Here is a 22268-nt window from a genome sequence, read left to right as displayed (position 1 = left end):
CTTACACATTTCTTGTACCTGTACTCTATTAAGCTTTTAGTTTCCTTTAAATTCAAATAAAGTTTCATTTAATATTTTTGTTCAGATTAATCCCTTTTGTAACTTACTTTTTTCTTTTTAATTTTTATTCTACCAGTTTTGAATTGACAGTAACTATCAGGGTGTTTTTATTTGTTTGTTTTCAGCCATTGAATTTATTTCGTAATATTGTATACTAATTGTATAATTTATTGTGTTTCTATAGTAAATATCAATAAATTATTATTTTGTTTTTTGCTTATAACACTTCTCTGTTTTACCTCCAGGGTTAGGATAAAGGCTTCATTAATAACTTAAGATGGTTCTCACTTATCAGATAAGTCAGACAATTAAATGAAAGCACATAACATAAATATCTTTTAATCATTAGGCTTATTGAGCTATTTCATGGGTTGGTATGAAGGCTAACTCGCTTGACTTGCTGATACTGTGACATTGTAGTGTTGACAACTTAAGCTGGCTTATTTTTAGTTGCTGAAGGAGCTTGACAGCCCAAGGTGAATATGTTCAGAAGGTGCATATTTCCCACATCCCTGGGGAAAAATAGAGCATTTGTTCATAAGGTGAATACTTACAGCTAACCCCGGGGCCCCAGGGAAAATGGAACATTTGTGTTTTCCACTAAGCTGATGAATCTGTTACATTTATCGGCCTGGTCTGTTTCGATGATAAACTCTACAGGACTTACCCTATTGCTGGCGGTTGTGTAAAAGCCAGCAGAAGACATCACTGGGACAGTGGTTGTGACAGCATATCACTCCATGTTCTGTGCACTCAAGAAAATGGAAAAGCCACACTAAAGAAGCATTCTCTTGCCGCTGTACTACACTCATCCATCTGCTAAAACCTCCTCCAAATAGGATACTTTGGAAATAAGTGCTTCTTACAGAAACACTTGCTAGCATTTCTTAGGCATTATCTAGAAATGTGTTAGATGAACTTTTAAAATTCCTGTTTGTTATCCTAATACGTGCTATATCTTAAAGAACCTATTTTAAAGATTTTGAGTGTGAATCTTCCCAAAGTGTTAGATGAGTTCATGCCTCCTTATGCAGTGGATACAGGTGACTTGAGGTTATAAGTCAGTGCTGGCCGATGGCGCCACTCATCACATCTCACAGAGTGGTTACAAGGGAAAGTACTCAGTAAGCATTCAAATGCTGTCTACGAGATGGAAGTATTAGTGATGTGACAGCCACCTGTACTGCAGAGATAACCTCAGTGCTTTTAGGGATGTAAAAGGCTATTGTAGTCTGAGCAGCACTAAGCTTTAAAAAGCACTTTGGGTTTGGGTTTTTGATCCGCTCTATTACTGTTTTTCACACTTTTTCCTGGCTATTAACTCTCCCGGTGGCTGGAACACTTGGCCTCTAGCTGTTAACCCTACAGACTTTCATTGGGGGCTGGAGGCTTGGTAAATGAGCTTTGTGAATGTCATGAAATCCCTTGACATCTTTGTCAAAACAAGAAATTGGCCATACTGTGGATCTATTTCTGGACTCGCTGTCATATTTTGTGGGTCTGTTTATCCTTATTAACCTTGAAGCACATAGTGTTCATTATTGTGGCATTAGGTAAGTCTTGAAAGGAACTAGTGAAGTCTTCTTATTTTTCATCTGCCTCAAGATTGTTGGTCAATTTTTATTACATCAGCAGGGAAAGAAGAGTGTTCCATGACTGATGCTGAAATAGCCAGGTCAGCCTGAGACCACGTCTCCCTGGGGCCCTCATCAGGCCACAGGCCGTGTCTTGAGGTGGACGGGGGCTTACATGCCCATGCAGGAAACTTAGAATTGTGAATTCTAGACAAATCACGGGAGAAGCTCTTTGTTAAGACCCAGATTAAGGGACATTATCTTAGAGAAGATGTGAAAAGCACTAGCCATCAAAGCAAAAAAACTGATAAATTGGACTTCATCACAGGTAAGAGTTCTGCTTAATGAAAGATAGTGTTAAAAAGACAAAACAGTGGGAGAAATATTTGCTTTCTTTGTGTATGTTACAGTCGTGATAAAAATGGTAGAGGACGTGACTTATGTGTGATTCCTAAATAATGGAGCAAGAAGAAAGTAATAAATTCAATCCAAAAGAATGTGGGGAAAAAAGAACACAAGGAAAATTACTTAATGTAGGACAAATAGCGAGCACGTGATAAAATGGAGGATTGAAAGCAAAATGTGTCGGCATTTCCATAATTAATTTAGTGTAAGTGAACTAAGTATTGGGTGGGTTGTAGAACATCAATTCAACCACTGTGTACACTGTTTACAATAGGTATGGTTAAAACATAAGGGCACAGAACAATTTGAGGGGTGAAGGTTGATGTAATTTGCAAACATTAACCAAAACAAGTTGGTGTGGGTATGTTAATGTTAAAATAAGCTTTAAGGCAAAGAATAATTCTAGAGATAATGAAGGACATTTCATAATGAGGAAGGGTTTATTTCACATGGAAAGCAATAGATTATTTAAAGCAAAAATAAACACTAAAAAGAGAAATCTATCAATCTACAATCACAATGGGGAATTCTCACACACATCTTACCAGATGTAAAGAGCAGATGAAAAATCAGTAAGGAAATAGGACATTTGGGCAACACAACAAGTGACCTGATTATACCCTTTGATGTTGAAGAATATGTACTCTTTTTAGAAGACAAGTAGACCATTTGTAAGTGTTGACCACAAACTGAGGCATAAAAGAAGTTGCAACAGATTTCAAAGGATTGAAGTGATAGAGTGTATTTTTAGGCCATAACACAATTAAGGTAGAAATATAACAAAAGGATAACTCAGTCAGTTGAAATACATGTGGATATAGCTTTTGGATTAGAAAGAAGTTACCATGGAAATTAGAAAGTATTTTGAATGATGAAAACACTACTTATGAAAACTTGCAGGATTCAGCTTCTTAAGTGCATATTTTGGAAAGAAGAGTTAAAAATGAGTAAGCAAAGTATCTATCTCAAAAAGCAGGAAAAGCAGGAAACTAAACTCAAAGAATGTAGAGAGAAGGAATTACTTTTTTAAACAGGCAGTGATTTCAGGAAATAGAAAAGAAGTTGTCAATAGAAAGAATCAAGCCAGAAGCTTGCTGTTTGAAAAGACTTATAAAAGTAGTGAGGAACAAATAAACAATATGGCATGAAAAGAGAGACATCACTATAGACCCTACAGATGTTAAAGGTGAAGAGTGTATTATGAACAACTCTCTGCTAGTAATCGTGAAAACCTGGATGCCAAAGAAAAATTCTCTTAAAAATGTGACTTACTGAAATGGACATATAAATAGTTCCATAACTCTTTTAAAGAATGAGAACTCATAATTTTAAATCTTCTCAAAGAGAAAAAACTCTTGGCCTCGATTGGCGCACATCTTACAAAACATTTAATAAAGAGAACAGTGCCAACTCTACACAGCCTCTTTAGAGAATTGTACAGGAAGAAACTCTTTCCAATTTGTTTTGAGGCCAGCACAACCTGGATAGCAAAGGATATTTTAGTGCTGCCGAAGCAAGCACAAAAGGATATTTTGAGAATGAAAGATTATTGTCCACTCTCAGTCATAGGAATCAAAAGATGCATAACACGCAAAAATCTTAGACAAATTATTAGCAAACTAAATCCAGCCCCCAAAACAAATCAACCAAAAAACCAGGATTATTTATCATGACAAAGTTTGTTATAGTCTGGGATTGTGAGATTTGTTTAACATTACAAAGCCAATGTAATTTATCACAACAACAGAAAAGGGGGGATTATCTCAGTGCATAAAATAACTTTGATAAGGGGCACCTATGTGGCTCAGTCTGTTAAATGTCCAACTCTTGATTTCAGCCCAGGTAATGATCTCACAGTTGGGAGATTGAGCCCCACGTCAGGCTCCACACTGAGCATGGAACCTGCTTGGGATTCCCTCTCCCTCTCTGCCCCTTTCCAGCTTGTGCATGCACTTTCTTTCAAAATAAATGAATAAGCATTTTAAAAAATAATTTTAAAGAATGGGTTTGATAAAATTCAATTTCATTCCGGGGCGCCTGGGTGGCTCAGTTGGTTAAGTGTCCGACTCTTGATTTAGGCTCAGGTCCCAATCTCACAGTTTGTGAGTTCGACCCCTGTGTCAGACTCTGTGCTGATAGTGTGGAGCCTGCCTGGGATTCTCTGTCTCCCTCTCACTCTGCCCTGCTTGTGCTCTCTCTCTGGCTCACACTCTCTCTCAAAGTAAGTAAATAAGCATTTAAAAAAAAAAAATCAATTCTGGGTGGCTTGGGAGGCTCAGTTAGTTAAGCATCCAACTTCAGCTCAGGTCATGATCTCACAATTCATGAGTTCAAGCCCCACATAGGGCTCTGTGCTGACAGCTCAGAGCCTGGAACCTGCTTCAGATTCTGTCTGTGTCTCTCTCTCTCTCAAAAGTAAACGTTAAAAAAAATTCAATTCTGTTCATAATGTTTTGAAAAAGAACTTACAGCAAACCAAGAATAGAAGGGACAGTACTTAATCTGACCCCTCCACCCCCGTTCTGCCAAATCCTAGAGGAAATCTTATACTTAACTGGAACATGAATGCCTACTTTTATTAAGCATTGAACAGGTGGTGGTAGCTAGTCTGATCCACAGGTGAAATATTAGAGTCAATAAGTGAGTTTAGCCAGACTGTAGGACCCAAGATCAACAAACAAAAATCAATCTTATTTTAGAATACTGAATGCAACAATTCAACAAAACAAAGTGAATTTTTAAAATATATGTCATTTTCAATAGTATCAGTAATGAAAAACACCTAGGATAAATCTAATTAAAGATGTGTGCTACCTCCACAGAGAAAATAACTTAAGAAGAGGCAAGAAGCCTGAGTAGAGACATAAACCTCATTATAGGTTGGAACAGTCAGTATTTTGTCCCTAAATTTACGTATTTAATGTGATCTCAATCAAAACCACAGTAAGTAGTAGTTTTTATATATGTGTAGTTTGACAAATAGATTTAAAATTTATATGAAAATGCACAGTCAAGAACAGCCAAAAGTTCTTAAAAAACAAAAGGGGGAAGATCTGTTCTCTCAGATAATTAGGACTTTTCAAGCTACAGTAATTAAGACTACTTGGCACTACTACTGAGATCAGTAGACCAGTGGAACAGAATGGGAGCCAAGAAACCCATGTGTTAAGGTACATTTGATTTATGGCAAAGGCAGCCTTCAGAGACGTGAAGAAAGGACATCTTTTCAGTAAATGGTTCTGGGAGAATTGGCACATGGAGAAGAACTTACCTTGATCCTTACCTCACAACGTACATAAAAAATCAGTTCCAAGTGGATCATAGATGTCAGTGTGAAAGGCTAAAGGCAAAAGCCAGAAGCCTCTAGAAAAATCATGTAGGAGAATATCTTTATGACCATGCAGTGGGGGAAGTTTGAACACATTAAAAAAAAAAAAAAACAACCACAAACCTGTGGCACCTGGGTGACTCAGTCAGTTAGGCCTCTGACTTTGGCTTAGGTCATGATCTCATGGTTCCTGAGTTCGAGCCCTGCATTGGGCTCTGTGCTGACAGCTTGGAGCCTGGAGCCTGCTTCAGATTCTGTGTCTCCCTCTCTCTCTTTGCCCCTCCCCTGCTTGTGCGCTCTCTCTCTCTCTCTCTCTCTCTCTCCTCCCCCACTCACATGCTCTCTCTGTCTCTCAAAAATAAACATTTAAAAAATTTTGTAAAAAACACCGTGAAGAAGACTGGCAGTGTATTATACTAAAAATAAGAATTCCGATCATCAAGAAGGGAAAATGCAGTCCACCTTGGGGTAGACTGCTTAGCTGACCAAAGCTTATGTCGTTCATATATAAAGAAAGCCTGCAAAACAATAAGAAAAAGATACCTAATTGAAAACGGGCAGGAGACTTGAACTGGCACTTCACAAAAGAGCATCTCCAAATAGCCAGTCAAAATACAAGGTGTGCAGTGTTGTTCACTGAGGAAGTACAGGTTAAATTACGATGAACTTAATCTGTGGAATGGCTAAAATAAGACACAGTTGTGTGTATCACTGAAAACGGGAGGAACAGGAACTCTCGTATACTGCTGGCAGGGGGTTGACATGGGGCAGTCTCTTTAGGAAACAGTTTGATATCACAACACTTGAGATTCGGTGACCCAGCTGGCCCACTTGGTCTTGTGCCTAACCTAACACATTTACTTGTGTGCCTGGATACATGTATAGAAATGTTCTTAACAACCTTTGTTACCAGAAAACTAGAGATAGCCAGAGGATTTCTCATTGGCAGAACATATAAATCATAAAGTATGAATACAGTGGAATGCTACATGGTAATGAAAATGACTCAATGTGAGCTACACGCCAGCACAAGTGAACCTGCAGACACAGCGTCAACACAGAAAGCCAGACACAAAAGCCAGACATGTGCTCCCATTTACAAAGTTCAAAAATGGGGCAACTGACCATCAGGGAGTGCTTGCTTGGAGTGATGCAGGCACACAGGAGGGCACGGAGTGGCCCCATAGAGAAGAGGCCTGAGGTGGGGAGCACGCCAGCCTTGGTGTGGGTCCCTGGAGCTGTACGCCTCACCTCTGTGTCACCGCGCAGGTGGCCACTGAGGCAGGGCTTCCCCTGCTCGCTCCCAAGCCCTAGGGCTCTGCTGCGGCATTGGTGAAGCAAGGGCTGTTACGATCTTCTTGCTGGGTTGTCAAAAAAGACAAATTTTATGTTTTGCTCTTCTAGACTTCTGCTTTTAAGGCTTTTTAATATTCTTAAAGGATGTTGACTTTTTGGAGGAAGATCAATGTTTTAATTCATTTTCAGCAAATGTATATTTTAAATTCCAGCGTAATTAATGTAGCGCTATGCTAGTGTCAGGTGCACAGCAGTAGCGCTATGCTAAGTGCACAGACTTAGCAGTTCTGTGCGTTCCTCCGTGCTCATCACAGTAAGTGTGTGCCATCCCTTCACCCACTTGCCCCTTCCTCCCCATCCCCACCCCGCGCCCGGAAAGCCCGACTCTCGAGCAGTGGAGTTGTGTTTTGTCCTATGTGGACGAGCCTGGCCATAAGGAGGCGACCCCAGGGCTAGAATTCGCCCACTCAAAGTCCACAAGTCTGGTTTTAGCGTCTTCACGGCACTGTGCGGCCACCACCACCATCCGTTCTGGAGCACCGGAATCCTTTTAGCTAGAGAAGGGGGCCCGCAGGCCACAGGGAGCAGCCAGACTGGGCAGGCGCTTGTCCCGCCACAACAGCACTGTCTCTCGGCAGGTGTGACAGCACAGAGAAGCTGAGGGCCCTTCTGCCGAGGCTGGAGCAGGAACTGAAGGACACGGCGAAGTTTAAGGATTTTTATCAGTTTACCTTCACCTTTGCTAAGAACCCTGGGCAGAAGGGTTTAGGTGAGTATAAAATCCAGATTCGTAAGAAGCCACATCTTCATGAGACTAAAAGTGGGCAGGACCTGCCAGGTGACAGTCCTGCTGCGACAGGGTCCCTGTTCCTGCCTTGGTGCCTTCTGACCACTGGGCGTGCCACGGCCACGCGGGCCACCTGTTACCACCTGCACTTGCGCTCAGCCCCTAGTCAGTCGCCACTTCCGGCCTTAAATATTTAAACTCCAAAATGTAAAGTAACTTGCAAATGCTCCACATTCTGTCATACTAATAACAGTTGACTAATGGGTTAGAGAAGTCAGCAATTGATACCGACAGTCAGAATGTTTGTATCAGCCAGGTGTGTGGTCCAGCAGATGGTATTGTGGGGACCGGCCAGGGGACATTAATCCTGTCCTGGTCTGGAGATTTAAAGTTACCTTACTTGAAAACAATTCTGACATGCCTTGGGTTACATCTTAGTGTTTATTTCAGAGTTATGTAGTTTTGCTATAATATAAATTTGTTTGGAAAATTCTTAACTTTTTAGTGTGAGTTTGGTTTCTCTGAGGGTTTTATTCTGCTTATTTTCATTTCTTTTTCCCCCTAAATGCTATATAATTTATTTGCTTAATGTAACAGACACGTTTAGTTCAGTAAAATGTTTTACAAGTTTAGAGGGGGACTGACATGGTCTTTAGGGATTAAACAAGAATATGTTTCGAAGAAGAGTTCCTACACATAAAAAGCAATATTATAAAATAACCAGTTTTAGGAAGGAAACCAAAACGGGCTTGAAAATCCACAGATAGAAAAATCCACTGCAAACAATTGATTTCGGGGCCTGATTTCACCTGTGCATGTCTGTAGGTGTGTGAGCAGTGAACATTCTTCTCCCCTCTGTCTCTTACTCCTGTTGGCAGGTCAAATGCAGGCGCAGATTGAGGCGCTGGACTCTCCCATCGCGGGTGGGATGGTTCAGGGGCTGGGCTCTCCCATGGCAGGGGGTGGGGGTGGGGGCGGGTGGGGGCTGGGCCCTCCTGACCCAGAAGAGGGGTGTGTGGGGGCTGGTCTCTCCCATGGTGGGGAGAGGTGCAGGGACTGGGCTCTCCCATAGGGGGTGTCAGGGGCTGGGCCCTCCTGTCCCAGAGGAGGGGAGGGTGCAGGGGCTGGGCTCTCCCATGGTGGGGGGAGGTGCAGGGACCGGGCTCTCCCATAGGGGGTGTCAGGGGATGGGCCTTCCCATGGGGGGTGTGTGGGGGCTGGGCTCTACCATGGAGGGTGTCTGGGGCTGGTCCCTCCTGTCCCAGAGGAGGGGGGGGTGCGGGGGCTGGGCTCTCCCATGGAGGGGAGGTGCAGGGACTGGGCTCTCCCATAGGGGAGGTACGGGGGCTGGGCCTTTCTGTCCTGGAAGAGGGGGTTGCAGGGGCTGGGCTCTCCCATGGGGGGTGCAGGGGCTGGGCCCTCCAGTCCCAGAGCAGAGGGGGTGTGGGGGCTGGGCCCCTCCCATGGGAGGGGGTTACAGGGGCTGGGTTCTCCCATGGGGGGGGTGTCAGGGACTGGGCCCTCCTATCTCAGAGCAGGGGGTGGGGGCCATCTTTCATAAGCACTATGCTTGTTCCCATGGCAGAGATGGTTTTCTTCTTTTTACTTGTTTTTCTCCAGTGCTGTGGTTGTTCACTTTTACTCTTGGTACCTTGCACTGTGATGAGTCTCTCATCAGATTCCCTCTGTCTCCAGGCTAGTTGGCCTTGTGAACGGCTTTCTCACCCTGTGTGCCACCTCGAGGATCATGCTCCTGCCACCCTGGGAGCTGAGAAAGGGCCTCCGTGTGAGCCCCGTTCAGGAGCTCACTTGAACAGTTCTGCCAAAACTTTGGGAAGGTGGCAGTGGGAGAGCCGCCAGGAAAATTAAGGATGTATTTTCTCCTGTTCCAGGAAATGGGTGAGCAGACAGGCCTGCCGTTGGGTAAAGGGGCAGCAGCGAGCCACCTCTGGCAGTGGAGGCTTTGCGCGGTCCCCACCTTGTCGTGCGTCGGAGAGCCGGGGCCGTGGGAAGAAAGATGGCCTGCCATTGGTGAGGGATCCTGCCGCCTAAGCAGGAGCTGGTTAGGGACAGTGGAGCGTGGGCAGTGGAAGAGCGAGTGGACGCCAGGCCTGCTGGGTTGTGTCTGTCCTCACCCCCTTGAAGGGACCAGCCCGTGCTTGGTCAACCAACTGAGGGAAGGAGGAGCCGGGTGGCCTCCACTACCGCCTGAACCTCCCTGGGCGTTGGGGGCATTTTGAGCACATCAGGCTGTGATTGCCGGCCGGGTGCTGCCTCTCCTGGAGACAAGCTTCCCGGGTGTCCCCACAGGGGTGCCAGGAGGTGAGATTGAGATACTGGCAGTGGGACCCCGGCTGCATTAGAATTTAGGGTGATTCTGGTCATGTTGGTGCAGAGTGGAGAGCTGCGCTCGTGGTGTTTTGTTCCTGGGAAAATCAGAGTGCTTACAGCATTGCTGACCGGTGAGGGGTAGAGTGCGGTGCTGGGACAGCTGGTCATGGACACGCCAGTGCCTCCCCCTGCTCCCCCATTGCCCCCTATCCAGACATCTAGGGGCAAGCCCGGCCTCCTCACCCAGTGTGGCTTCTGCCATAGGCAGCTGCTCTTATGTTTTATCTCATGACCAGAAAAAAAGGTGGAAACTAGCGTTTATTAAGCACCTGTCGTGTGGCAGACAGGTGCTTTCATCTGCCCACGCGTAGTCTTGCCCACGTTTTGTAAACAGGGAAACAGGCTGAGGGATGGAGTGCATGTCAGAGGTGTGCGGACAGGCCACGATGGCAGGTTTAGGGCCCCTCCTCTCCTGTGCCCTGCATTCACACATCCTGGCGGGCTGCCTGACATGGGTGGAGATCACTCCCAGGGACCCGAGTGGTGAAGGTCGGACAAGCCTCGAAGGATCAAGTCCGTCTTGGCTCCACTGTCCCCTCCTGGTTGCCATGCTTGCCTCTGCCCTGCCCTGTTCTGTGACCTGCATGCTCTCAGGACACTTGGGACCCACCTTCACATGGGCCCTGGGCCCAGGAGCTCCCCAGTGGACCCACATCGTGAAGTTTGTGTCGTTCAGTCTCAATATTCTTGTTTCATACTGTATGAACAAGATTTTGCTGTGTGAGCAAAATCTATCACAATTTGCAAACTCCTAAAATATTCAGTTCTGTTTTTGCACAAATGCTTTCACCTCGTTTTTTTTAATTAAAAAAAATTTTTTAAATGTTTATTCATTTTTGAGAGAGAGAGAGAGAGAGAGAGAGCGCAAGTGGGGTTGGGGCAGAGAGAGAGGGAGACACAGAATCGGAAGCAGGCTACAGGCTCTGAGCTGTCAGCACAGAGCCCAATGCAGGGCTCAAACTCACTAACTGTGAGATCATGACCTGAGCCGAAGTTGGATGCTGAACCGACTGAGCCACCAGGTGCCCCTCATTTTTTATTTTTTATTTATTTTCAGATTTCTGAACTACAGTGTCAGTTTTATTTATTTATTTTTATGTTTATTTATTTTGATAGAGCAAGCATGAGCAGGGGAGGGGCAGAGAGAGACAGAATCCCAAGCAGGGTCCACACTGTCAGCTCAGTGCCCAACATAGGGCTCGATCTCATGAACCGTGAGATCATATATAACCTGAGCTGAAGTCAAGAGTCAGACGCTTAACTGACTGAGCCACTCAGGTGCCCCCCTTCACCTCATTTTTTTAAAAGTACCAAATGTTGACCAAAATCATGGTGATTCCTCACGTAGGATTGCTTCATCTGGTTGGTGCCATATGTCAAGTGACGTGCCCCATCAGTGGCTCCTGGGTGTGGACAGGAAAAGCTCTCTTGCTCTCAGGAGGCTGCCATGGTGTGCCCTGGAGATGTGGGACCTGGTGGTCAGGCCCACCAGACTCTAAGGCTTGAGTGTCACCTTAGGTGGGACATGGTCTGACTTTGGTAAAGGTCACTGTAACGGGTGGTGGATCAGAGCATCGTCTTGCCTTGTTTGTGGTGCCGTCTTGATGACATCAGCCCTTGGATTTTGCTCTCTCTGTGACACAGTAGATGAGTTCACCTCCTCACCCCCTGCCTCACACCCTCTGTGGGCCTAGCACCTGACCACACTTTCAACCTCGGCTCTATTTTTGTCTGATCTATTGCAGCGCACAGACGTTTTTGTTTCAGGAATGACAAATACTGGAGGAATGCCACCCTAACTGCCGTTTCCCCTGCGGCGGGGTTAGTGGCTGCCAGGGGAGGCAGCGTGGCGCAGAAGGGCGGCTTCTGAGGCGTGCAGTGACCCTCGGGGACAAGCCTGTGGGAGGGCAAGGGTGCCAGCCTCTCGTTTACTTCACAGTATAAGTGGTATTATTACTTTAATTCTGTTAAGACAACTAAGAAAAATGTGTAAAACATCATTAGCTCCGTGACACCCCGTAAGGTGGCAGGTCAGGTGCGTCATGGCACACAGAGCCGCTGGACCGCACATGGTGACGTGAAGGTCCCGGCCTTCAGGGAGACCGTCACTGTTGAGGGCTGTCTTGGATCAGACGGCGCCTCTGGCTGTCCTCTGTTTGGGACGCCAGCTGCGGTCCCTGCAGCTCACTGCCCACCTCCATCAACCTGACGGCGATGTGGGGTGTCGCTCCAACTCCATCATTTCGTTCCACGTGTTATGTGGAATAATCCTAGGAGGTGGTGCCTCAGCACCCAGCGGTGTAGTCCAGCTCCAGTGGGGTGAACACTTGTTTCTGTGCCTTTATCAGATGTCAGGACAGCGCGTCGTCCCCCTACCATCCTTTGAAAAGGGCCCATTAGCATTTATTTCTTTCATATCATTGTGAACTCATGGGTTGAATCACATGTGAAGGGTCCAGTGGACTGCAGTTCTGACCCTTTTTGAAGCTCAGTGATAATCGTCCTGCCTGTGGCCAGGGAATCCTCATCTGGTCGGCACCCACATCCCTTTGATGTGACCCAGGAGTGTTTGGCTGTTGCCTGCCTGTCTGCCAGGACAGGCTGCCGGAAGCCGCATGTTACCAGCCCCAGACCTGGGACCCGACACTCGTCCAGGGAGCCCTGGTTTCTGGTCCTGGAGAAAGCCGTTTCAGGACCATGATCCAGTCAGTAGCAGTGCTCATTCATACCGATTCAGCCACTGTTTATAGATTGTTCAGAAACACAGCTTCATGCTAGTGGTTCTCAAATTCCAGACGACAGATCTTCAGTGTTCTGTAAGACAATGGTGTTTCCTCTCTTGTGGCAGCAGTAAGAGTCCTGGGAATTTCTGGGAAGGTTCTGTGCTGTGTGGGAACAGCAGCCTGCATGTGTGCCCAACACTCTACTGGGTGCCGCTGGATGGGAAGCAGGGTGACCTCCCTCCCCGTGGGTCCACAGGGAGGTCCCACCCTGTGTGCTGGAGTGAGCAGGTCTTCTGGGCAGAAGGTCTTAACTGTGCCCTCCCGCTTTCTTCTGGCCTCAAATTGTTGAATCAGTGTCTGAGGATCGTCCTGCCTCGGACACCCTCCAGATTCCTTTCCTTTCTCTACAGCCCAGTGATTGTTACTGGCGATGCCTGGGCGCTGGCCTCTGGGACCAGTGCTCCAGGCATGCTCTCCCCCAAATCAAGTCTGTCTTGGGGGAAAGAGCTCATCGGCGTCTATGGCCTCTGCCCCGTCCTGTGATCCCCCTTCCTCCGCCCAAGGGGACTTAGGTCCCAGGTGATTCTCCTCTTGATCTGAGAGCCGCCTTCCCTGTCCACCTCTAGCACTGAGTTAGGTTTGACCTCAAGTCCTTGCAATGCACGGTCTGCAGACCAGCAACTTGGTGTCACTTGGGAGCTTGTCAGGACTGCGGATTCTCAGATTGTTCCCCAGACCCACTTTATAGCAAAGTACCTTAAAACTCAGTGGCTTCAGGCAACAGTCATTGTATATTCTTCATGATCCTTGGTGTCCGGGATTTAGGCAGGGCTCAGCCAGCCCCTTTTGTTCCAGCTTGACCTGTTTCCTGCCTTCGCAGGAGTGGAGCTGGTTGGGGGCGCAGAGGTGGTGGGGTGCTGCCTGCGTTGGGTTGGGGGGGTACCTGGCCGTAGTGTGGGGCAGGGGCGCTATGGGGGTGGGGCAGGGGTGGGGCACTGCTCTCCTCCAGCCCACTTCCTTCCGCCAGAAGTCCACACCCAAGTGCACTTGTAATTCCAAGTGGTTTCCAGGATGTTGTCAATTAGAGTCTAAGTCCCCGATTAAAGTTTAAAAAGGTCTTTCTTTCTCCATGAATATTCCAGAGACTCGTGTTTTGGAGGCTGTTTGCAGTAGGAAGCCCGTGTATGTGTGTGTGTGTGTGTGTGTGTGTGTGTGTGTGTGTCCGTCCGTCCTTCCTGGAGATTTGCTGCAGGGCCCAGTGACAGCCTCATGAGGACATGAGCCTGTGCAGGCCATTCAGTGCAGTCCCCTCATTTTACCAGGGTTTTGAGGGCTTAAAAAATAATAAAGCCAGATGAATAGTTTTATGCCTATGTACTCAAAGCGGAACAATTGATGTTGCAGTTTCCAGAGTGTCTTACATGTTGTGTCTTCGGAAGGATTAAATATAAATTAAAGAGGTTGATAGAGGTGCTCTAGTTCCGAGAAAAAGTGTGGATACCAGTCAAAAAGGTTGATCAAGAAAAGAGAGATTTATTCTTCGTTTTCTTCGAGTTTGTGTGTCTATTTATGTGTATGTGTTAGAATTGTGTGGGTTGTTTTATGTTCTGTTAGCCTGTCCTTACCTGATGGTCACTCTAATAAAGAAGGTAATTAAAGTTATTTGACTTTTTGTTTTCATGTAAGAAGCTTAGGATAGAGTCTGGAATCAGTTGGCTTTGAGAAATCTTGATTTTTGAGGAAGTAAAGTTTCACGATAATTAGCTAATTTTTATATCTGCACCCAAAGCCTTCTTTGACAGAAGGGACATTTTCATTATGTAAATCTAAATCAGAAACAAATTTTAAAGAGTAACCATTTCCTCTAAACATTTTCTTGCTCAGGAAAGAAGACTTCTCAGAGGTTAGTGGGAAGCAGTAGCTGTCGTAATCTTCTCACGGCTGCTGGGGTCACTTTTGTCCTTGCTTCTAGCTCTACGTTCTGTCATTTTGAGGTTTTCTAGTTGTTATTTTGCAAGTAGATCCGATTAGGGTGATAGTAAGCATTTTTACATACATAACACTGAATATGAATATGTTCACTTTTGGTCACGAATGTGCAAATCAGGAACTTTTAAGAAAGGTTTCCAGGACCAGACTAAGATAGGACCCAGGTTAAATGTCTGCCATACGACGTTACTTCTCTTTCCTCCCCAGGTTCACCCCCATTTCTCAGTGTGGGACTTGTCTCACCCTTGAGCTGAGTTGAGGGCAGATCTCAGTTAACGCTCTTCCTAAGTCACAAGGATGTAGACTTAGTGAGACAGGCCGCTCGTGTCAGTGTTAGAGCGCAGGCGCTGCGAGGGTTAGCGAGCCGTCCACGTGGGCAGTCCTCGAAGCTTCCTGCCCGGCTCTTGCTGAGTAAGACTGCAGGGTATTTAGGACTGAAAGTCTGTAACGGCCTGTTAACACAGGGAATGTAGGCGTTTTATTTAAATTTGGTGCTACTTGTACCTTGCTTTGCTTATCCAGCAGTAATGCTCTTTCCTAGAAATCTCAAGTCACAGCACTACTTTTTAAAAAGTTTTGTTTATTTACGTAATCATTGAAGTAATTTAAGATCTCAGGACCTTGAGATCAGAAGTCGCAGGCTCTGCTGACTGAGCCAGCCAGGCCCCACTACAGCTCTACCTTAATCACTTTTGTCCAAGTAGGACCAACTAAGATGAAAATTTTCTGAAAAGTGGTTGTTTGGGCTTCTTACATTTAAAAGAATCTGTGACCTTAAATATTTATTTGCCTGCTTTTCACATGAGTTTATCCTGACATACATATATAAACGTGTAATTAGGAAATCGTTCTATTCTAACTGTTCTTTTATTTTCTGAGTGGTGAGCACTTGGGATTAAAGCACACCATTAAAAGCTGTCAATTTTAACAAGGAAACTCAGCTCAGCCTCTTAGTTTACTTGCTGGATCCAGCATGCAAGGAGAAATAGATAGTAAACTTAGACCAAGCAGAGAATGAATCCTCATTTCAGAAGTTCTGGCTTAGGATGGTATTCTCATGCAGTCCTACAGCTCCGTGGTGCTGTTCTGTAAGACCTCATCCTGCACCCGAGCCCCGCAGAGTACGTAGGTCTGTGTAGAAGCTTCGGGACACGACTACACAACCGCTGCCTTCCGGGCCCGGAAAATGGAGGACACGGGCTATGATCAGCAGCCGGCCTAGGCGGGGAATGTCTGCGTGTCAATGGAAGCACCCTCCCTGGGCTGCTGTGTCCTGACTGCACCCTGAGAAATTTGGAGGGGTCCCGGCCGTCTCGTGTGGCTTCCCTCCGAGCTGGACTCTTCCCGCCCACTGGGAAAACACTGCCTCCCTTCCATCAAGACTGGTTGTTTAACTTGCAGTTCAGCATGTTCTGACACTACCTGATGTGCAAGAACAGTATCCAGGTTGCATCAGTGAGGTTTGAAGAAAGCCTGGTGTATACAGAAGTGGGAGTCTTACAGACTGATGTTAATTAAGGGACAGTTGTGTATGTGTCTGAATAACAAGGCACAGACCGCTTAAAGAGATTTCCCCCAAGTTAGAAGATTAGATCATTCACAGTATCAGGAACGTTCTGTAAGGGGTGGGCCTCGTCTTACTCTTCAGTAAGAGTGCTGAGTTTTACTAAGTGATTACCAGTACGCTAAGAAGTAGTCATATTTTGTGCAGTGGAAAAAGAAATTGGGATTTATTAACTGCTCTTTCTCTCTTTTTGCCAGATTTAGAAATGGCTGTTGCATACTGGAATTTAGTGTTATCTGGAAGGTTTAAATTTTTAGATCTTTGGAACAGCTTTTTATTGGTAAGTGTCCTTCTGCTTCTTGCTGTGTGTGCCCAGTGTGAAGGGTCAGCACATTGTGTGGCCGCCCGTGTTATCTGACTGGGGGTTCTGTACCGTGGCTGCCAGGCAGTTGGCGAGTAGCCGCGAGCTTCACCACCACAAGGAACGGGCAGGGCTACCCAAGGCCGGATTCAGAAGGGCTCCCGGCAGCCCCTCGGGACTCTCAGGCTGGGGTTTCAGATGACCCGCAGGCCTCCCCTTGTCTGCAGAACTCCAACTACCTGGCTCTAGGCTTCCCGAAGCAGCAGCGACACACGTCCTGTGAGCTCATACAGGCTCCAGACTGCAGGTTGTATCCCGTTGTCCAGCTTGTCCACAGTCTGATACACTTTAAGATGTGGTTTACGATGCTAACTGAGCAGGAAAAAGGAGGGTTTCGCTGGGCTTCCCTCAGGAGAGTCTCCGAGCTGGAGGGGCCTCCTTGGTGGAGCAGCCCCCGGCCTGGGGGAAGGGAGACAGGCGTCATGTTTGAAGCGTGTGGAGCACCAGGGTCCCCTCCAGAGCAGACAGTCACGTGATGGCAATGTGCCCACATCTCCCGCATGGACTCCTCTGCGAATGTGTGAGGCCTGGCTGAGGACCGTCTTCCCGCTGGGGGCCGTGCGTGGGGTCCTCCTCAAAGCAGCACGGGGAAGCCGATGTGCAGGTTCACAGCCTGTGTCACGTTTAGTCCGCTTCCACCACTCACTAGTTTTGTGGTCAGTGCCCTCGAGTGCAGGCGTTCCCCAGGGACCCTGCGCACGTGCCCAGAGACGGCACCGTGGGGACAGCAGCACGTTGGGGACGAGCACAGAGCCCTAGGCCTGAGAGCGGACAAAAGCCCAAGACTGTCAGTGTGGACAAAGGCTCCCAGAGCACAGTGGAAACAGGTTAATTGAGGCCAGGACGACAGGCAGGGTACGCAAGGAAGGCCGCAGAAGTCCACATGTGGTTGGGTGGCTTCTGCATCATCTGTGAATATACTCGCCTCTGCCACACGCGTGCAGGTGTGGAGCTCTATGCCCAAAGGGGAGGGGTGGGGCGGGGGGAGGGGGCGGAGCCAGTGCCCCTCTGCCCGCTGAGAGTCACAGCACAGACGCGTGTTGTCCACGCGTGTGGCGTACCTGAAATCTGAAAAATGGCCCATCCCACTGCAGGACCCACCTGGCGTGCAGAGAAGTACATGTATCTGGGTGCCACAGGCTGGCTGTCCCGCACCGTATGCCAATCGGCTGGGTGTTAGGTGGAGCTTTAAAGCACTGCCCTTGTATTGGAGTGAAACAGATTATAATCTCTATTTTAATGTTTATTCTGCTTTTAAACAAGTCTGCTTTTGTGTATTTGCACATTGGCATCACGTAGCTCCTACCATACCCAGAACACTGTCATTACTTCTGACCACGTGTGATGGTGCCGCTTCCCCATCGCGGTGTGTGCTGAAGTAACGAGGCCGCTGGGATGCCCAAGGGTCACGTCTGTTTCTTAAGTCTGGTGGGTTTTTTTCTCTCATGTATTAGGAACATCACAAAAGATCAATCCCAAGGGACACTTGGAACCTTCTGCTAGATTTTGGAAATATGATTGCAGATGATATGTCTAACTATGACGAAGAAGGTACGGGAAGTTGTAGTGCTTCCGATGATGTCCAGAAATGCTGATGTGCAGACTGCTGGGGGCAGGACAGTGGTGACCGGCTCCAGCTGCCTCTGGGCCCCGCCCCTCAGTGCAGTGGGGGTGGTGGTGATGACAGTATTACCCTCTTTTTATGTCTTGTCAACCACACGAGAAAAATAGGGCTTCGTATTTAGTTTAATTTAGGAGGACAACCCCCTAAATAAACTAAAGCATTTCAAAAGTGGATGTGCAGAGAGCCCTGCGGCAGAGCCGTGGGACCAAACGGGTTTGGAAGCCGCTCTTCCAGGTACGTAATCCTGGGTGGCGCCTCAGGCTAGGCATTCTACCATGTGAAGATTCCAGCTGGTATAACATGATCACATATTCATGGTCCCCACCCTGAGATGTTTGAGGACAGCCTGTCAGGGAGCATGTATGTGCCTGCCACCATGGGCACTGTGCCGCTTTAGGGAAGGACACAGTCTCAGCCTGCCCACTGCATGCTCCCCCAGCGCCCAGCTTGGAGGCGACCGCTCTGGGGCACCTGTGGTGTTGCATGTCTATGTGCGTCCCCAGCACTCAGCACAGAGCGGGCACTTAATAAACGTGAATAGTTGACCATAGACAGAAGCCCAGGGAGTGTGGCTGTGGTGGCGAGACGTGGCTGGTCTGCAGAGGAGGGGCCGGCAGCTTACAGTGAGTGTGTTCCTGGCCAGCGGGGTTGGGGTGGTCCGGGCTACCTGGGGGTGGTGGGGAGGCTGGGCCTGGAGAGGGAACCGGCCCAGGGAGAAAAGGGTGCAGTGTTTTGCAGGGCAGGTGGAAGGCCCTGTGCCTGGTCCCGACTGCCTGGAACAGGGGCCCGGGCCTTGCAGCCGGCCGGCCCCGAGTGCCTGGTCGCTAGAGGCCACGTCCGCACGGGAGCACCAGTGCTGGCCTGGGGTCTGGCTACAGCAAGAGGAATGGATCTCACTGGCAATCCCTCCAGAGAGATGGGCTGTGAGACGACTCACTTGAGCTCCTGAAACACAAATATTGACTGCAGAAAGAATGCTCTGGATATAAAAATACTGCTCTAGACTGGTGAGTTTTTAAAGATCTGTGTTTGCTTTCCTGTAGGAGCGTGGCCTGTTCTGATAGATGATTTTGTAGAATATGCACGGCCAGTCGTGACGGGCGGTAAACGCCGCCCTTTCTAGGCAGAGAGTGAAGCTGCACGGACACCGAGAGCAAGTGCCTCCTCCCAGGAGCCCTGGTGCCCACATGACCTCCCCCTGCACACAGAAAGGGCTGAGTGGACATGTAAGGAGCTCCTCAGAAGATGCTGCTTCAGGATGTCTGGGGATGGTCCTGTGGCTGCTGCTTTAGGGAATTTCTGCATGATTTTTATCATATTTGTGAAAAAGTCACCCAGAGCCTGTTTGCAGATCTGCAGAGTGTGCGGTTGAATCGGCGGCTCCCGTGAAGGCGCATGAACACACGGCTCGCACAGATCCTGCTGAGCCACGTTGTAATCCTACCTGTGAAACAGTGTCTGTGCCCTTGGTGGGACACTGTATTTCTCTGCAGGCCAAAGCTAGTAGGAATGTGTCCTAAAAAGGATCTGGACACAGATCCTAACACTTTTTAAACTTGCTGCTGGGAAATCAAGACTTCTGTTTTCTGAATTATCAAGCATCTGGATTTATTGGGTCTGTTTTTATTTTAATTTCCCATAGATGTTCATGTGAACGTGCTTTCACGGTTCCTGACATGCTGCAGTCTGCATGGTGACAGCACCCATCACCATGGGATTCCAGGGACATTTTATCATGTACTGTTTACAAGTCAGCTGGTCTGTCCTGTCCAGTGTCATTTGAATGAGCTTCCGAAAAAGTTCTATAAAGTATGCTTTAGAAAAAAAAAAAGTATTTTATTACGTTTAAAAAGACATTTTTCCCTGGAAAGTATTTCTTTTATGAGCAACGGATTATAGATTCAGAAATGGAGTGAGTTTGTTCCCTCCGGCCCTCTGCATGGTTGCGCACATTCGGAAGCTACAGTGCGCACCGTTACCCGAGACGCCCAGACGGGAAGGTCCCGTCTCATTTACATCTGCAGTGTGTGACCGTCGCATTACCGTCTGTGAGAGGAGGCCGTCCGGCGAGGCATGGACTCTGCTGTGCTGTCCGATGGTGGAGCCTGTGACGTTACCTGTTCCTCCTGTTGGGAAAGCTCCTGGGTGTTCTAAAAATCACTGTGCAGACCCTGCATTATATTTGAAAAGATCTTCACGTCCCACGTGTGCCTGCTACCCTGTCTGCAGTCCCATTTATGAGACAGATAAACTGGGGTCACTTCACAGGAGAGGAAGTTCACAGTGGACTTTCCGTGAATGGGCAGTGTGCTTAAAATGTGTAGTTTGATGTGACTTTCAAAATTGGGATTCAGCATTTCAGGAAGCTTCTGTGCCCATGGGAGGTGTTCGTGTGCTTGCCATGTGTGAACCGTTTATACTTCCAAAGAGGAGTTGTTCAGAGAGGCCACAGGCTGTCCGGGTGGGAAAGGGGGCTTAAGGCCTGCAGGCCAGAGTCTGGGCTGGGTTGGGTTGGCCCCTACACAGATGCACGACTGAGTCCCGCGGTGTCTCCTGGGCCTGTACTTCCCTGTCTGCCACAGGGTCGACAGGCCCATCTCTGCCTGCCAGCCTGTGGTTCTAAGAGAGCATGCACTTTATGTAATAAAAACCTCAACAGCTTTAAAGCATCCTTCGAGGCTTCGCAGATTCTTGCCGTGTAAGTGTTCACGGAGGAGGCTGTAGGTCTGCGACCCCTCGTTCTTAAGATTCGAAGTTGTGGGAGTGGGGGGCTTCTGTGCACTTGGTCATCAGTAAATAACGGAACATTAGTGGCCGGACAAAGGCTCTTCAAGATTGCGGTTTCTTCTATTCTATTTATTTAAAGCACGCGTGCCATGAAAAGTGCTAAGAGCTTTGCAAACGTTGAAATAAAATATGTTCTCTGGTGTGGCAGTGGCGGTGCACTTGTAACTCTATTCTCGATTGCTCAGATGCTGCTGGATGCCACGGGACCAGCGGGAAAACGACCCCTCTGGGGACACCCACCCATGTTCAGCCTGCCTGCTCATGTAGATGGCCGCACCCCAATACACAAAGCTTGGCCATTTAGTTTCCTTCTCGTGACCGCATAATGCATTAAATAAGTATGGTTGTTTGTGTGTGAAGAGTTGTAGCTCTCTTGTAACCGGCAGAATCTCCCGGAGCTGCTGGGAATCCTGCGGGAGGACACATGGACATGCAAACCAGGAATATACAGAGAATACACTAGTCCCCCAAATAGAACAGGCTGAATAAAGACGTGTTACCTGTGTCTCCCGGAGTAGACATGACCCCGTCTCCATCTTGGGGATGTAGTCACATCACTGCTTCACTTGAACTTCGTGCATGTCCAAGTACAACACTCCAGGCCACGTGGGGGGAGGCACACCGTGGTTGGAGGAGCTCGGCCCAGGCTCAGTAAGTGCTGCTGGACAAGGCAGGGATGGTGTGGGGGAGCTGCTGGCCACCTCAGGAAAGGTTTCCATGGCCTCAGGGTCAGCAAGAGAAATGAGCCGGGAACCTCCTCTGCCCTCAACAGTAGCTGTTTCTGCCAAAGGACACTCTTCCACCCACAAAGGGCAGTTGTCTGGATAGAGGGCTGCAGTGTGGACAAGGAGCCGGCATGCCTCGCCCCCCAGGCCTCTGTGCTGGCTCTGTGTGCTTAAGTGCAGCTCAGTATCTTGTTATTACTGAAAGAAATGTTATTTTTGTCACAGGTGCTTTTTAAGTCCAGGTGTGATGGGGCCCACTCTGGTCTGGTGAGTGACCAGGTCCCAGGGGCCAAGGGGGCAGCGAGGCCCACGAGGGGGACAGTTTCCTAACTCCCGATTCCAAACCCAGAGCCCAGTTTGCACATTCACACGCATCCTAGCCTCCTCCTCCTACCCCTCAGCGTCCTCTCCGGGATCCGGATCCAAATGCGGAAACGAGGCCGGGGGGGGGGGGGGGGGGGGGGGGGGGGGCGGGGGGGGGGGTCTGAATACGGCTGCCATCTGGAGCCCGGCCACGGGAGAGCACAGCAAGGTGAGAGGGGTCCGTGACACGCCTCCTTGAGGCTAGAGGGGCTTCTCTCCCGTGCACCGTGCATTTTCTGAGTTCTCTACCAAACACATTCAGGCATCAAATAGTTTCCCCAAAACTAAAAC

The 22268-nt window shown here is 48.0% G+C and overlaps 1 protein-coding gene across 4 annotated transcripts in view; it reads left to right on the top strand.

Moving 5' to 3' along the window:
• The window catches only part of DCUN1D2 (defective in cullin neddylation 1 domain containing 2), a 31086-nt gene extending 10050 nt beyond the window's left edge, over positions 1-21036 (top strand). The window contains exons 4-8 of one of the 4 annotated variants that reach the window (XR_008296710.1): positions 7302-7432; positions 16315-16397; positions 17933-18029; positions 18224-19109; positions 19745-21036. Coding sequence is in view for 3 of the 4 variants with exons in the window: in XM_027065281.2 (XP_026921082.1) it covers positions 7302-7432; positions 16315-16397; positions 17933-18029; positions 19146-19225 (391 nt within the window). In the remaining variant the exon portion in view is untranslated. Of the gene's footprint in view, positions 1-7301; positions 7433-16314; positions 16398-17932; positions 18030-18223; positions 19110-19145 lie in introns of all 4 variants that reach the window. The other 3 variants (XM_027065281.2, XM_015084907.3, XM_027065282.2) reach the window with 3 other exon arrangements.
• Positions 21037-22268: the final 1232 nt, after the last annotated feature.

The sequence above is a fragment of the Acinonyx jubatus genome, chromosome A1 (assembly GCF_027475565.1).
Source record: "Acinonyx jubatus isolate Ajub_Pintada_27869175 chromosome A1, VMU_Ajub_asm_v1.0, whole genome shotgun sequence".
Lineage (NCBI taxonomy): Eukaryota > Metazoa > Chordata > Mammalia > Carnivora > Felidae > Acinonyx > Acinonyx jubatus.
The sequence above is the reverse complement of the archived record's forward strand: the minus strand, read 5'-3'. Positions and strand labels throughout refer to the sequence as shown.